Raw genomic sequence first — 18,330 nt, forward strand, 5'->3', positions numbered from 1 at the left:
TCGTTTGCTGCTACTTCTGCAGTTCTAATAATATTTTCAAAATATTAGTCTGTTCGGCGAGTATTTAATTCTTGTATAACATAATCAAGATTTTCTGTAATTTTTCCTATATCAAATGTCAGATTCTGCATTATTTTGCTTGCAACATTTACGAGACTTAAGATTTCGTACCAAACATGAACAGAGCAAATATATTTAAATGAATCATCATCATCATCAAATTCCTGCCATGTATCCTCAAGGGGTGTACAGGATATGACAGTACTACACGAAAAAATTACATCATTACTAACTTCCTATCTACAATTTTCCTCCAAAATCAGTCTGTTACTTGTCAAGACTTCAACATTATCAGATCTTATATTTCTATCGTCTAAGGCACTTTGTACCATATCAATCCACCTATATCTTGGGCTTTCTCTGGGTCGTTTTCCTGCCAACCTGGCAGAGAACACTTGTTTTGCTAATCTTTCCTCGCCCATTCTATTTAAGTGACCATACCACCTGAGATTAGCTCTGCTAACGCATTCCTGGATGCTGACAATGTCAAGTTCTTTCCTAATATCCTCATTTTTAATATGATATTGCCATTGATGCCATCTGTTCACACCTCTAATCTTTCTCAGGACTCTCATATCTGCGGTCTCTAGTCTTTGGTTAAGTGTTTTACTTCTGACCCAGCTCTCAGATCCATAAGTTAAAACTGGTTTGAACACTGTCTTGTATACAGCTAATTTAGTGTTTTGACTAATTTCTCTCTTATTCCATATGAATTTATTCAATTGACTTCCTACTACACCAGCTTTATTGATTCTGTTGTCTATTTCTATATTTAATTTACCATCTTCAGTAAAAATTGTGCCTAAGTAGCTGAAATGTTTTTCTTGTTCAACAGGTTCGCTGTTCACAACACAGTTGACATTTTCAACGATTCTGCCTATTTTCATTGTCTTTGTCTTTTTATTGCTGACCTTCATACCATATCTATTACAACAGCTATTCAATTTAGTCAGAGAATCTTGCAGACTTGTAGCGGATTTATTTAGAAGTATAACATCATCCGCATAAAGCAAAGAGCTGACATTAACATCTCCAATTTTGATATCAGGTATAATACCACTTTCCTTCATAATGTGATCCATATAGATAATGAATAACAGAGGGGATAATGTACATCCCCTCTGTTATTGCTTGATATAATGCCCCATCGACACCATATAACTGAAGCGTATTGAATAGCTTCTCTCTTGGCACCTTGTCATATGCCTTTTCCAGATCGATAAAACTTAAATACAGATCTTTGTTATATTCCCATGCTTTCTCGACTATTTGTCGTAAAGTGAAGATCTGATCCTGACAGCCTCTATTTGGCCTGAATCAAGCTTGTTCTTCACCAAGCTTTTCTTTCACAATTCTTCTCAACCGTTTCTCAAGTATACTTGCATAGATCTTGCCAGCAACACTCAGTAGGGAAATACCTCAGTAATTCTCACATTCAGTTTTATTTCCCTTTTTATATATGGGTACTATGAGAGCTCTACTCCAATCATCGGGAATTTGTCCCTCTGTCCAGGCTTTCTGAACTATGCAGTGCAGCCACTGTAAGACTTTTATACCACCATACTTCAGCATTTCTGATCAAATATCATCTACTCCTGCTACCTTTCCACATTTCAAGCCTTTGATGGCTTTTTCTACTTCAAGTATGGATATGTATTCCTGACTGCATGTCTGGTCAGTGTTTTTTTATCACTGTGCTGTCATCACTGCTTGTTTCATTTAGCAGTTTTTCAAAGTAATTACTCCATACTTCAAGGATATCTTTTTCTCCTGATTTCATGTCACCTTTATCATCTCTAACTCCTTTTACAGCACTCTTTCCTCCATTCCTAAGCTGCTTCAACAACCTCCAGAATATTTTGCCACCTTGATATTTATTTTCTATATTCTTGCTAAAGTCCTCCCATGACTTTTGTTTAGCTAGTTTTACACACTGTTTAGCTTTCTTACATTTGTCTCTGTATTCTGTAAGAGTAAAAGCTGACTTATTTGACAGGAACTTTTGATATGCTTTCTTCTTTTCCTTCACTGCCTCTTTAACTTCCTGTGTCCACCAGGGAGTTCTGATTTTTTTATCCTTACAGATAACCTCACCACATGCCTCTCTGGCAGAATCAATCAGTGTTTTCTTCAGAGTTTGCCACTGAATCTCCAAGGTTTGATTCCTGTTCTCAAACTCTTTCATTTTTTCTTCAATAATCTTTGTTTATTTTAGTCTACTGTTCACATCTGAGAGCTGCTCAACTTTTATTCGCTTTAAAACTTTCTTACATGTTATTCTTTTCAATATTAAATTCAATTTTATCCTCCTCAAGACTAAATAGTGATCACTTCCAATTTGAAATCCTTTGTACACTCTGGTGTCCTGCACCAGGGAGAAAACATCACTATCAACAATAACATAGTCAATGAGACTTTTCTTATTCCTAGCCTCTTCTCTCTCCATGTGAATTTGTGCACATTTTTATGTTGGAACATGGTGTTAGTAATAACCAGTCCATGTCCTGAGCAGAAATCCAACAGATATTTGCCATTATTATTAGCTTTGCTCTTTTCTCCAAATTTTCCCAAAATATTTTTGTATGTCTCACAATCATTTCCTACTCTGCTATTTAGATCCCCAACAAGGACCAACTTTTCCTTTTTCATTGTGTCAGTTGCTTTTTCTAAAGCCTCAAAAAATTCCTCCACTTCTACCTTAGTAGAACCTTCTGTGGGACCATAGGCACAAATAAGTCTCATTGTCCAGTTCCCCATTCTCATATTTGCCCACATTACTCTACTTGAGACTGCCTGCCATTCAAGAAGATTAGCCTCGTATTTTGTGTTGAATACTATGGCTACTCCTTCTTTTCCTTGATTGTCATTGCCTGAATATAACATTTTGTATTTATTGCTCAGAAAGATCTCACCAGTTTTGGTCTTTTTTGTTTCAGTCACCCCTATTATGTCGATCTGGTACTTATGTAATTCCTCAGCTAGCTCCATTTCTTTGCCATTCAGGCTTCTTACGTTGATAGTACCGATCTTTAACTCTGGTGATGTTGAGTTGGGGTTTGTTTTCAGATTTGTTCCAGTAGCTGAGTTTTCGCTGTTTGCCCTGGTTCCCTGGCGAAAACATCGGGGGCGTTGTTTAACCGGGCGACGGCCCAGCCGGCATGAAATTTTGTCATGTTGTACCATCATTTTTTATTTTGGTTTAACCAATAAGAATACAATTTGGTCGGCTAAATCCCAAATTGCCAGCCCATCCTCGTTTGTTCAGTATCAAAGTAGATACCGAACAGGGTGCACCATGAGAAGGTGAGGATTGGATATTAGGTCAGAAGCCCTGGTCGGTTCTCTGCATTCCTTTAAAGGCTATGTGGAGGTCTCCTCTCAGTTATACAGCTTCGACCCTTAAGTACCACATTTTTCTCAATTTAAGTGAATAAATCTTTGAAATTAAGTTGTCTGCCTGAACTCTAGAATCGATATCTTTAGTTTCATCTTTCGTAATATCAAAAAGAGCCTGGTAAATTTCCTAGATATGATATTGTTTTTAAGTGGCTTTTTTGCTTCTACTCTACTTTCCCTCCTAGTAGCAGAAAGTGGTTTAAAATTTAAAACACGAATATGTTTTTTTAATATAGCCCAACACTTCACAGATATTGAGAAATAATTATATAATTCCTATATTACCCCCAAAAATTTAGTTTCGCAGGATATCTTAGCTGCATCATTAACTACCAAATTTAATGAATGAGCAGCACACGGAATAAAAAAATCCCTTGAATTTATTTCAAGGAATTTTTTTTGCAGTCCATTATGTTTGCCTCGCATATTTGAACCGTTATTATAAGCTTGGCCGCATCAATCCAAAATGTTAATATTCAATAATTTTAAATCGTTTTTTATGAATTGAAATAGTCCTTGCCGAGTGGTATCTTCTACAGATTGAAAACCCAAAAAATTTTCATGAATTTCTACTATATTTGTATCTTTATTTTGATTAACAAATCTAATAACAATAGATAATTGTTCCGTGTGGCTTATATTCGGAGTAGTGTCAAGAATTAATGAATAATATTTCACCTCCTTAACCATTTCTAAAATATTTTGTTTTATAGCTTCAGAAATTATACGGATGATTTCATTTTGTATTTTATCACCTAAATGTTGAGCAGTGTTCCTATTTTGTGATGTTTGGATGCGATGCAAGTGTTCTGCCATTATCGAATCAAATTTAGCGACAGTTTCTACTAACTTTAAAAAATCACTGTTATCATTTTCAAAATGTTTTTGTGAAGAACCTTTGTAAAATATCTTGTTGCCATAATACGGCTGAACGAGCGCACACTTATTAAGCAGCGCAGTGAGGCAGGCTACCTCTGTGCTACATCCTGTCGACGGTACTGGGCAAAGCACAGCGTAAGAATGAATTCACGGTCTGTCTTAAACTAACTTCCAAAACAATTGAATATTTATACAATTTTCGCTGAGTCAATGCTTACTCTGTGAAATAAAATCTGTGATATATTGATAACGTTTCACTTCAAACAAATTATAATAAAACTGGTGATGTATTAAGTTAAAAATGTTGTTATATTATTAAGAATTCATAATAATTTGACTGATTTAAAATTTCATTTTTATTGCATTAACTATAATTTGTAATTGTGTAATTTATATAGTAGGATATAATTCAAGAATAAGAAAATTTATATGTATTTTTATATTATTTCCCGTGGTGAAATGGTGCCCCTATCTTCAAGCGCCCTTGTGCGGCGCACAATCTGCACATCCTACTTGCTTTAGTTCACTTCTAATATGACATCCTCAGTAAAGAAATACAGATGGCAATGCATTGAATGCAAGTCTTGTGTGTTTTGTGGCACATCTGACAATGATGACTGTGACAGAGGTTATCATATGTATTGTTTAACACCACCACTCTAAGAGCCTCCTGAAAGGTATTGGAACTGTCATCTGTGCATTGAGGCATATGACAGAAAATAATAGCATTTGAAATCGGACTTCATTATGTTCTTGTCACCATTAAGTGATGTTCCTACTATATCTGAAGGAAGATTCTTTACTTGATTGTGTATCCAGATTTTTGTGACACTGCCATGATGTTGACTGGGAATCCCTGATTTTTATTTTATCCTTACTGCTTATGTGTATTATGGATAACTATCTATAGTAGTTTTCTGTCACGCTGGGGAAAGGCTGAAAATATGATCCTCCTTGTATGTTTGTTAATAAATAATCTCTGTTATAGTACAGCTTAGAAATAATGCATATAAAAATTGGTTTTTTTTTTTTTTTTTTTTTTTTTTTTTTTTTTTTTTTGAGAAAGAAATTTTCTCACCATTTTTCATATACATTATATTAGTATAATGATAAAATACTAATGTGGATTAGTTTTTTGAGGAGAATCATACTTTTTTTTTCTGTGTTTTCTGTTTCATTATTTTGCTGAACACTAGTGTTTTACTTAACTTTTTCTTAATTTATTTTGCATTAAATAGTATTTAAGCAAAAATGTTATAGTATTTGGTTACCCTACAAACATTTTAAAGAAATTCCTGTTGGGGCACCGTTTCAACAACGTGAAACGGTGCCCCAACAGGAATAGTGTTGGTTCACAAACTTTGCTTCCTGCGTATTTCGGCGCTTAACGAATATTAGTAAATATTGCTTATTCATATGTTTCATTTCAAAGCAGTGGTTAATTGTATTTACTTCGAATGTTCCCCAGGGAAGTTCCAAATCTCTCTGTCCCTTTCATAACGCGTTCGTAATCAGGGACTGTTGATATTGACTTTATATACATATCAAAACTCGTTTTATATCATCACTGTCATCTGAGCTAGTTTTCTGTTACCAATAAAAGTTTCGCATATACTTCACACATGAAAAAAAAGCTTAAACAAGTTCATTTGGGGATATAGTAACTCGCTTGCAGTGGTAAACAACACGCCCTCCCTAAGAGCCACTATACTGCAGAGGCAATAAAAATAAGTACTTTTATTATGCCAGTGAATAAGGTATGAGGAGTCTGTGTAATATATTTCTCAACAAATAGTGCAATTAGAGACAACTGGGATAAAACACACACTAATTAATGAATTACATGTCCCCTCATACAGAAACTGTGCTGTGTAGACTGAAACAAAACCATATGTTGCATTGGCAAACACAGTATTTAACTAAAAACTATTGTTATTAATTAGATGTATGTGAGTTCGATTTCTCAAGGCAGCAATAAAATTCAACCGAACGTGTTAAAATTCGTAAAAGTGTTAAAACTAAGTAATATATATATATAATGAATGTTATGGCAGTTTCACATATGGAATTCGGTTGAAGAGAGTTAGCATTTCAACTCAATTGTCAGCTATGCTTTTATCTTTCGGTTGCACGATCTTTTGTTAATACCGCACCAATCATATGCACGTTTTAATAAACAGACTGCCTTTGCTGTCTGTTTCGTGTTAGGCTTAATTACCGTAAAAGGAGAAAAGTCACAAAAGTGAAAAATGTTCCTGGTCTGGGGATTCCCTTATTCAGGTAATATTCACTAATTTCATGTTATCAGTCTGGTGTGCCAGTATTGGTAAGTGGTGATATGATTTGATCTATTCTACGTTAAAAAATTTAACCCTGAGATGGATAAGTGGTTGATAAAAAATAAAAAAAAAAATCCCGCCAACAATCAGAAGAAGCAGAAACAGACTAAATAAAAAAGGACAGTATTTCATATTTTACCAGAACAGACCGTATCGTCTTCAGAACCAAACGGTAAGAGGCAAAAAATGTAATATATGTATTTGATTTTTGCAATATTCGCTGTGTATGTTTTGTATTGAATATAAATACAATAAATATTATAATAATATATCTCTATTACGATTTTTTTTCGAGGGGGGCCATGAAATATTTTAATCTTTGCAAAAGGGGCCCTGACATCCAGAAGTTTGGGAAACACTGTTCTAAGGCACTTCAACCTGCATCAAACCACCTACATCTTGAACTTCCTTTAGATCTTTTTTCCTGCCTTCAAATGCTTTTATTAACATTTCCACTTCCATTCTCGATAAATAATGATACTTTCATAGATGATATCTGCTCACATATTCTTGAATGTTCGCAATGTCAGGTTCTATCTTTATTTTTAATGCTGCCACTGGTTAATCCCAAAATTTTTTTCAGAACTCTGAGATCCATAATAATAATTTAATAATAATATTATTATTATTATAATTATAATTATATAATAATAATAAGTCACATTTGGTTTGAACACTGTCTTATATACAGCTAGTTTAGTGTTGACTCCCCATCATACTAACTTTGTTTGTTGATTTCCTTTAATCTACCCTGTTCAATGAAAACTTTGTTTAAATAGCTGAAATACTTTACATTGCCTATAGGTTCTCCGTTCAAATACAACCTATATTTTTTTATATTTTCATAGGTTTTGTCTTTATTGCTGAATTTAGAAGAATTCAGCTTGGAAGAGTTGGATATGTTTTTCATTTTATAGGTTGTTTAAAAGTAGAATTAAGGTTTTTAATGGTGTAGAATTCTTTTTATTTTATCTGATATCTCTTTAATGTATGGAACAGTTATGGTTTTACTGTAATATATATTTTTTCCATTTTCAGGTTTAGTTTAGTAAAGAGTTTTATTGATATTTTTGCTATAGACATTGTTTATAAAAGCATTGCTAATAATTTAATTCTTGCTTAAGTGCTTGTTCATTAGAACAAGCACTTAAGCAAGAATTAAATTAATTGTTGTAGTGCTTGTTCATTAGAACAAGCACTACAACAATTAGAGCAAATTACTGCAGCTCTGTTTTTGAGGGTGTTAATGACCCCAAATTTTGGTAAAGGATGGTGGCAAGAATATCATGTATGTTTCTATGTGTGGCTGGTGTGTGTATGTGGGCTTGCAATAGACATTGAAAGATGGACTGTCTGAGGGAAGACATGTGACAAGTATACCAGAAAAGGAAGTTTTAGTTTACAAATTCAGTCGTAAATTGTTTATGCTCAACTGTTTGTCTTACAGTGAAAATATGATCTGGGCAATCTCTGTTTGGTTGGAATCTAGCTTGTCCTTCTCCAAGTTCGTCTTTGACCATTTTTCTTAGTCTCTTAATTATTCTTGCATAAATTGTATGTGAAATACACAGTAGGGAAATTTGTCTGTAATTCTCACATTGTTTTATTCTCCCCCCCCATCACACCTTTGTTTTTGATATAAAAGTATTATGTGAATTCCACTCCAGTCATTTGGAGTTTGATCTTCTGATCATGCTTTCTGAATTATGCACTGCAGCCACTGTAAAATGTATACTTCCGTATTTGAGCCTTTCTTGTTGAATATGATCTGCTTTGGATACCTTTCAACATATCTGATAGCTAGCCCAAGGTTAGTACTAATTTAAGCACCCTGCAGTGAAGACATGGCTCAACAAGTACCTCCATCTTATGGTTCCTAATCCTAATACAATATTTTTAATGTCTGAAATAATGTGGATACTTTGGTCAAGTTTCCAGGAGAAAAATCCCACTTTCTCATGCCAGAGATCAACTAACTCAGGAACCAGTCAAAAAAAAAAAGCTTAAAAAAGGCTCTAGTTGGTGATTACAATCGAACTGACGACGCTCTCTTTTTGGGTGGCTTAACGCTGAGGAGTGTGAACACCACTTCCACTGAGCTACACAGGCTCTGATAATAACAAAAAATATTTAATTATTACTTTCTATATTTTGTGGAAGTTTAATCGGCATCTTCAGAGATTAATACACTGGTATTAAACACGTGTATGCAGGCACAATTCAGTAACAAAGATGGAACAGGAGAGATACAGGAAGACCTAAAGTCCTATAATTATGCCACCTATTGGCTCAAGCCAATTCTTTGAGCTATCCAGAACCTGGATATAATACTATGTGAGATTCTGAACTCCCTGGCAATATCAGTAATTCTGCAACCTTCTTCAAGCTTTCTAATAATTCTCCCCCACGTTAAATCACCTAGTGTCTTTGAGACATTACAAGACATCCAAGTTTGCATCTTTATTCCTTCAAACACAAGTCACTTATCGCAGCCTTTTGCCTTTTATCCTGTTGAATGCTACCACATCCCTTTGCAAAATTTGATTGTGTACCCATTTTCTACTTGAAATTGTCAGTTATACAAAGTGGTACAAGCCGCATCTGAATTTGCAGTTACGATCCTTCATAAATAGTGTTTGTCCTTAGGTTTTGGACACCAGTGTAGGATAATTTTCACTAGTGTTCTGTTGTTACTTTTTTAAGAATTTTTTAAAGTAATGATTTGAGGATCCTAGTTGGCACCTTCTATGGATGCAGGGATTAGGACTGTAGTATCCTGCTTTCCATGCTCTTTTCTCTGTCTTCATTCTAGTGTGCCTGCATGTATGTGCTTAGTTTTGAACCCATGAAGATGCCTTGGTGACAAGATAAAATACTGGCTTAGTAATTTTACTAGTTAAATAAATTTAGTTAGTAATTATTATCTCCAGAAATTAAAGATACAAAGAAATTATATTCTTGGTTTAATCCTTGATCCAAGTGTAAGCAAACATTGTTTGCATGTGAAGTATTATCTTCATGACTGGGCTACTTGTATATAGGCTAATGACTTCACATCAGTTGCCTTATCCCATAATGCAAAACACTCACCCTTTCAGATGTGTGTATAATATTATGCATTATGGGAAGGGCCACCACCCAGACCTCTTTTGACCTTTATTGAGGTATGTTTAAGTGCAGGGATACCTCTCCAGAAACTCTGAGTGATCTACAAGATAATTAAACTTATTTCTCCTGACCTGAATCACTCAAGGACAGGAAGCTCAGCATGGTTCCACCTAGTGACAGGAAAAAAAACATCACCAAGTAGAACTCTCTACTCCAGTAAGTAAGCAAACCTAGTGACAAGCATTAATAAATGTCATCAGTGTGAGCCAGACTCAGAATATATACCAAGGTTGAAGTAATGCAGAAGTCATATTTTCATATACAAGTAATCAAAAGGTGTTACAGCATATTATCAAAATACTCTGGATTAGAGATAGATCTTATCTCTCATCTTCCTTTTTCCCTCTTTTAGTTTGCAGTGTCGAAGGTTTATTAATCATCGGACAAGGTGGTCAGCCCTATGCCCCGGTGTACCCTATGTCCGTGGCGTTGAGTTCGCAAGGCTGGTTTGTCTGCTTTGCAGGATGAAAAAACCCCAGAATAAGCTGGGGGGGGGCTACTGTCCATGCCCAAAATCGGCTAACTTGGCTATGGCTGAGAAAGATCCTTCAGCTCCTCATGTCACCGACGGGAATCGAACCTAGGACACTCCTTCCCCAGGCATATGGTTGTGAAGCGCATAGCCACTAGGCTAACCATTAGACTAAGAGACAGGCGAAAGTTTTTTTTCACTTGGTTATACTATAAATTAAAGATGCCAAGGAATTATATTTTTGGTTTAATCCTTTATTCAAGTATAAGCAAACAATGCTTAGGGTGAAGTATCTTCATGGCTGGGGCCACTTGTATATAGAGACTAATGATTTCACATAATTGCCTTAATAGCATTATACACCTCTGAAACGGTGCGTTGTTTGCATTATGGAATACTAAAGCAATTGATGCCAAGTCATTAATCTCCAAATACAAGTAGCCCACTCGTGAAGATACTTCACCCACAAACATTGTTTACACTTGGATAAAGGATTAAACCAAGAATATATTTTCTTGGCATCTTTAATTTATAGTATAACCAAGTGAAAAAACTGTTAGAATCTCTATACGTTTTTTTTTCTCCATTAGACTTTAACATGAGTAATAATCATTGTCTATGTCAGACTAATGACCATCATAGCTGCTAGAGAGTGATTAATGGCAAACGTAGTTAGAATTAGCAAGCTTGATAAAAATAGTTTTTTTTTTTAACTTCCCCATTTCTTACTTTCAAGTACATCTTTATAAACCCGAATTATAATTTATTTATTGATTATTATTATTCCACATTAAATTGCTCTAAATTCATTAGGATGGTGATATAACCTACTTTGTAGTGAGGTCTCTATCTAGGTCTGCATATTGCTTTAAGTTCAGTCATATGATGGAATAATAATTTATTTAACTTATCTGGATGTCAGAGTGGTGGAAACATGGAAACATCAGAGTGGTGGACCAGAAGTGTAGATTGCCATTTGGACATAAGCATGTTTACAGCATTTGGTCCTTTCGAAATCTGATTTAGATTTGATGATTGTTTTACAGCTGTTGGAAATTGCAGTATAGTAGGGCTGAGTACTGGAGTTTTGGTCTTGAGCAACTCATGGTATGCAGTTTTTTCTTTTACTGTGTTGGCACACTTTTTTTTTTGAGAACGAAGGCTTGGATGGAATGAGGAATGAAATCCTTTATTAGATATATGAGGAGCCAAAGGCTTCAATTCGGCGACATATACAGGGTGTTCGGGATAAATTAGACATATTTATAATTCATTATATTTTTCCGTAAGTTACATGTATTAACACACACTTCTCTTCATTTAAAAGTTTGGACCCTTCTTCATTCATATACAAGATGTCAGAAAGGATGGATAGCTGGAACCCACCTGAATCATGGAAGAGAATAACTTGTATCATGATGATTCGTGCCCGCCATCAAAATAAGGATATTACGACTGCTGCCCAATGCTCCCTGAATACAGTAAAAACAATCAGGCATGAACTAGAGACTTGCAATGGTGACTACGAGGATGTAGCAAGAAGAAAGATCCCTAGCAGACGATCTGATTGCGTTCGTACAGCAGAATTCCTCGCAAATCTGCAGGAACAGGTGTTGAAGAACCCTGGCATTGGAATTCGGGCTTTGTTCGTGGAGTTGCTAACTGTAGTCAAGCCCTGGATAACAAGGGTAGCCAATGGTAGGCCGTATGTATGGCAGCAGGATTCGGCCCCTTGCCACACCTCTGGGAAAAGTCAAAAATGGTTGTCTGAAAATTTCTACGACTTCACCAGTCCAAATGTTTGGCCTCCAAACTCCCCAGACCTTAACCCCATGGATTATTTTGTATGGGGTGCAGTTGAAAAAGACACCAATTGCACTTCCAGTAATACAAAAGCCCAGTTAATGGATAAAATTAAAACAGTTTTTGCGGCCCTTCCCAGGGAGACTGTAGCATCAGCTTGTTCGAGGTTCCGAAGCAGAATTGAAGCTGTGATCGATGCTAATGGTGGTTATTTTGAGTAAATCTTGTTGATAGTATTGTAATTAACTCTGCCTGTAATGTTTTTTTGTCAATTCATTAAATTTAATAGATACAAAGAAGATTTTCTTTTTCCTTACGAAACTGTCAAATTTATCCCGAACACCCTGTATATAACTTGTTTAAGTTAAGGGATATTACATCCCATATAGTTTCTTAGCCGAATAAGAAACTCAAAGAGTTTCATGCCGAATATAGTAGAAACTATATAATGTTCGGCGATTCCAAGCGTAAGCAAATACCTGGATACTGCAGCAACTGACCCTAAAGGTAGTGCAAGCTGAGGCAACTCGTGTCAGAGGTAGAGCAAGCTCCGATCACTATACTTGATATTTACCCATAATGTGAACTTAGCTCCTAGGAGCTGTGTTATTGTTCGACATTATGAGAGAAGGTCACTACCCAGACCGGTTTCAACCTTTATTGAGGTCTCATCAGTGAGTAGGCAGACCTAGGAACTAAGTTCACATTATGGGTAAATATCAAGAATAGTGATGGGAGCTTGCTCCACCTCTGACACGAGTTGCCTCAGCTTGCACTACCTTTAGGGTCAGTTGCTGCAGTATCCAGGTATTTGCTTACGCTTGGAATCGCCGAACTTTATATAGTTTCTACTATATTCGGCATGAAACCCTTTGAGTTTCTTATTCGGCTAAGAAACTATATGGGATGTAATATCCCTTAACTTAAACAAGTTATATGTCGCCGAATTGAAGCCTTTGGCTCATCATATATCTAATAATTTATTAGGACACCTCATGGCAAAACTCGTAGACGGGTTGTAAGTTCTGTTCACTACAAACTTGATTTTAACTGAATAGAAAAAGGGGAAGAAAACAAAAGTCCTTTTTAGGACTTCCAGGGTAATGAATGGCAATGCTGTAGCCAATGAAGTTTTAACTGAGGCTCGGCTATTGCCCGTTACCCAGCCATGACTGGAGCTTTTAGCTTGATAACACTCCATCCACACAGATTCTCTTCATTCAGATGATGGGATAAAGAGTCAAGGACTCAGTCCATCGCCCAGTTCTTTTAAGAACTTTAAGAACTTGATTTTAACTAGGTCTGCCTACTCACTGATGAGACCTCAATAAAGGTTGAAACCGGTCTGGGTAGTGACCTTCTCTCATAATGTCGAACAATAACACAGCTCCTAGGAGCTAAGTTCACATTATGGGTAAATATCAAGAATAGTGATCGGAGCTTGCTCCACCTCTGACACGAGTTGCCTCAGCTTGCACTACCTTTAGGGTCAGTTGCTGCAGTATCCAGGTATTTGCTTACGCTTGGAATCGCTGAACTTTATATAGTTTCTACTATATTCGGCATGAAACTCTTTGAGTTTCTTATTCGGCTAAGAAACTATATATCAAGAATAGTGATCGGAGCTTGCTCCACCTCTGACACGAGTTGCCTCAGCTTGCACTACCTTTAGGGTCAGTTGCTGCAGTATCCAGGTATTTGCTTACGCTTGGAATCGCCGAACTTTATATAGTTTCTACTATATTCGGCATGAAACTCTTTGAGTTTCTTATTCGGCTAAGAAACTATATGGGATGTAAGGAAGCCTTTATTCCTGCGAGGACGATTTCTGTTGTTTGGTCTTAGCAGGTGTTTGGATTGAGTAGAAGTCATGGATGTCATCTCATTTAGCACCGTTGTAGTACCAAAAGACATGAAACCGAGAACTGGAGGGTGAAAGTTGTTCCATGGCAAAGGAGACTTATGTGAGATTGTGTTCTGAGTTATCAAGAGAACTGCCATCTACAGTATATTTGGAAGGGGAGCTTGTTAAAAAGAGATCAAGTGTGTTGGCAGATTGGGGGGGGGTTCAGGTATTCTGGCAGGAAGGTCGATAACCTGTGTTAGGTCATTGTTAGTGGCAGATAACTCAGCATCTCTGCCTGTTTGATCATTGAAACTGGAGAAGGCAAGCCAATTTCAGTTGGTGGATGTTGAAGTCCCTAAGAAGGATGACCTCACTATTAGGGTATTTTGACTATAGAAAATTGAGTTTTAGAGAAAGAGAGAGTGTGTGTTCAAGAGCTCAGAGTGGTTATCAGTAAGAAGAGCATTAGAGAAGAAATATTGTACCAAAGTAAATCAAATGGGAAAGGGGAATTAAAGATTTTGTAATCTCTGACACAGAATGTCATTTCTGATGGATGCACAACTAATGCCCTTGTGGCAGAAGGAACTGTGTAATGTGTAGTTTTGGAAAGTTAAGGTGGACAGTGGTTGTTGATGGTGCCAGTTAGAGTTCTGTTAGAAATAGTAATTCTGGTTTAGATGATGTACATCATTTATATTGCTGCCATGAATGTTGGTGAAGTGAAACGAGATACAATTTTTTTTTTGTTGAATTTTTATTTTTTTATGATTTTTTTAAACTATTTTTGTGATTCACAGTAATTTTTTTCAGTTGTGATCCATTAAATGTCAGAAGGAAGAGATGAAAAAGGGCATACAATAAGAGATGACAGACTCAAAAACATATTACACAGAGAGAGAACCCAGTCACCTGTCCACACATGGCCAACAGTTTCTCCCCGTGCAGCTACTGTTTTTACATAAATTTAGTGTTCTAGGTTTAAATATGGAAGATGAATGATGAAAGTAAGCAAAGCTCACATTGCAGGTGGTAAACTGGATAAATATATATGGAACAAGAGAGAAATCAGCCAAAACACCAACCAAACTAGCAGTATACTGGATGGTCAAACTTATTTTAATTTATAGATCTAAGAGTTGGGTTAGAAATAAAACAGTTAATCAAGGACTAGGGATCAAAGATATGAGAAGATTTCTGAGAAAAATTGGGAGAGACAGATGGCATCAGTGACAAATTCATGCTAAAAATGAAGATATCAGAAAAGAAAATGATAAATGAAAATTTAGAACAATGTTTGAAGCAAAAATGGCAGGAAAAGTACCCAGAGGAAGACATGGATATAGGATGGGTACATTTATGCACTACCATCAAAAAGTAAAGCTGATTAAATCAGAGATATATGATTTGATCAGCTTTAATATATCACTAATATGATTTCTGTCAACAACTATCACCAATTATTGAATCTATTGGTGATCTACTAACTTTATCAGATTATCATAACATCTGGTACATCCCTTGAGGGTATATACACTGAAAATGATGATTGGTTATGCTCTTAAGCAGTGATACTATGTATTTAAAAAAAAAATTATATGCTTGTTACAAAAAAAAAGGTCATAGATCTTTGGTTCAAACCAAATCCTGGGTGTAAATATCATTTTAAAAACACTAAGGAAAGGATAAGATTTCCTTGTCTTCTGGTTAATGACATCATTGTTTAAAGAAGTCAATCTTGGAATTTTTTTTAAATATAAAAAGAAATCTTTTTCAGTGGAAAGGTTATCATCACAGTAATGCGATTGTTGCCTGCTGATATTTTTCCACATTTCAACCTTGCTTATTTTGTTAATTTTGTCTAATTTAGGTTTCTTTAATTTGAATTGTTTGTGGTTAAAAGTAGGCAATAGTTAAAATGTGAGATAACTTTTTCTACTTTAGCAACATTCTCAGCATCATTCCCAAGAGGAAATCAAGCAAGAAGTTGCATCAGTTGCTGGAGATGCTGCAGAGGATAGTGAAGATGAGCTTCTTAAAAATTCTGAAGATGCATCTTCCAAAGATGAAGGTAATGAAACGTTTTCATTATAAACTTTTAGCTTATTTTCAATAAGCTGCAGCTGATTTTTCTTCTGTATTGAAACTGTTGTAGTTGACAATGAATTTTATTCTTAAGTTAAGGGGATAATAAATCCCTCGTTATTTTATTTTAAAGCCGGATACAAAACTCAGAGATTGAATTCTAAGAGTTTCATGCCGAAGGACTATCGGCGAGTCCAGGCGTAAGTGATCACCCGGATAGTACAACATTAGGGCAACTTGTTGCAAAGGTGGAGCAAGTTCTTTCATATTCCTTAATATTTTCTCATAATGTAAAACGTAGCTCCTTGGAGATGTATTACTGTTTTACATTATGAGGAGAGGTCACTACCCAGACCGGTTTTGACCTTTATTGAGGTCTCATCAGTGAGTAGGTAGACCTGGAATACCAAGGTTTGAGTGAATCGAACTTGGATTTGGAGGAAGTTCAGATCGCTATTCTTAGGTATTTTCCATAATGTAAAAACACATTTCCTAGGAAATGTACGCTGTTATTACATTATGGAGGGAGGTCACTACCCAGACCGAATAGCGGTCTGAACTTCCTCCACTTCTGCCACGAGTTGCCCGGTACTGTACTACGTACTAGGATCACTTGCATTGGCTAACGCTAGTGTCACCGATACTTTATAGTTTACTATAATCGGCAAGAAACTCTCTGATTCCGATCTTTGAGTTTCTTATTCGGTTTTAAAACTATGCGGGATTTAATATCCCCTTAATTTAAGTAATGTTTTCATTGCCGAAATGAAGCTTTTTAGCTCTTTATACTTAAGTAACTTAATGGTTGCACCTGTTTTGAAAACTCGTTCGCAGAGTACATAAGTTCTTTTCGCTATACACTTTGATATTAGGTCTAGCTACTCACTGATGAAGCCTCAAAAAAGGCTGAAACCGGTCTGGGTAGTGACCTCCCTCCATAATGTAATAACAGCATACATTTCCTAGGAAATGTGTTTTTACATTATGGAAAATACCTAAGAATAGCGATCTGAACTTCTGCCACGAGTTGCCCAGTACTGTACTACGTACTAGGATCACTTGCATTGGCTAACGCTAGTGTCGCCGATACTTTATAGTTTACTATAATCAGCAAGAAACTCTCTGATTCCGATCTTTGAGTTTCTTATTCGGTTTTAAAACTATGCGGGATTTAATATCCGCTTAATTTAAGTAATTATCCAAATAATTAATTCAGTTGAGTTGATTGTTTTATCCATAAATGCACAGATCTTTATATTTAAAGGCACCTGTGGCATAAAAGATCTAGAGAGGGAAGGGGAGAAAGTTAAACACAGTAAAATAGTAATGAAAATAGCACAAATATCTCATACTGAAATTAACAGTACATCAGCTGTGTGTGTGTGTGTGTGTGTGTGGAAAGTTCAAAGAGAATACAAGGTAAATACAACAATTAGTTGTCTAACAAAATGGTTGCCATGAGCTAGAGAAATCTTATTTTTTTTTTAAAAATATTAATAATTTCTGATATTTAAATAAGATGAAAATCTCTCAAACTTGGTGGGAGGGGGGGCAGTTATTCTAATTTTAATTAGACCAGCATAAAAGGGCTTCACAGCTTTCTTTGAAGAGCCATTCATATTTATAACTGCTTCTATAAAAACAATGAGTGAGCCAGTTATTTGTTGGATTTGATCAGGGTTGTAGCCATTTGATTCCATTAAAATTTTGACTAAAGGTGAGTTAGCATTAGCCAGTCTCATAAGGAGGTCCCCCCCCCCCCTCCTTCCTGGAAACTACTTTTTTCATCTCTCAAAACAGGCAAAGTGGCCCATGACCCATAACTACAGCCATAGACCACTTCAGGGAATGATGCTGGCCTGCAATGGCCCCCAGTTAGGAAGTAGTAACTTCTGACCAATATCTCATCTCCAATCCAAATGCCAGTATTGGGATCCTGAATACTTTATCCATATGCTAACAACAACTGATTGTTGTAAATAAATAGTTCTAATGCAACATGTGGACTAGACATATTTAAAAACTTTCATGATTTACGCATGTAACAAAAAATATATAGAATTTTATTCAAAAACTCCAGTATATTTCATTCAGCATTACATGGACATCATCATGCTTTGAATGTAGTCTTTCTGTGTCCCTGATGATATCTACATAATGTTTGATGGAATATAGTCAAGTTTTTGAATAAAATTCTATCTGTTTTTTGTTAAGTGGAAGCAGTGAAAGTTTTGTAAATAAACTGATTGTTAGATTTATTTTATATTCTCTCTTGGAATTGC

General features: G+C 35.8%; 1 protein-coding gene across 2 annotated transcripts in view; it reads left to right on the forward strand.

Moving 5' to 3' along the window:
• The window catches only part of Hpr1 (THO complex 1-like protein Hpr1), a 311,940-nt gene that overhangs the window by 272,831 nt on the left and 20,779 nt on the right, over positions 1 to 18,330 (forward strand). For both annotated transcript variants that reach the window (XM_090391220.1, XM_090391221.1), the window contains exon 19: positions 15,908 to 16,034. In XM_090391220.1, coding sequence (XP_090247346.1) covers positions 15,908 to 16,034 — 127 coding nt within the window. The remainder of the gene's footprint in view (positions 1 to 15,907; positions 16,035 to 18,330) is intronic.

The sequence above is a fragment of the Typopeltis vanoorti genome, chromosome 4 (genome assembly GCF_054136105.1).
Source record: "Typopeltis vanoorti isolate ZY-2024b chromosome 4, IOZ_Tvanoo_1.0, whole genome shotgun sequence".
In the NCBI taxonomy this organism is placed as follows: Eukaryota; Metazoa; Arthropoda; class Arachnida; order Uropygi; family Thelyphonidae; genus Typopeltis; species Typopeltis vanoorti.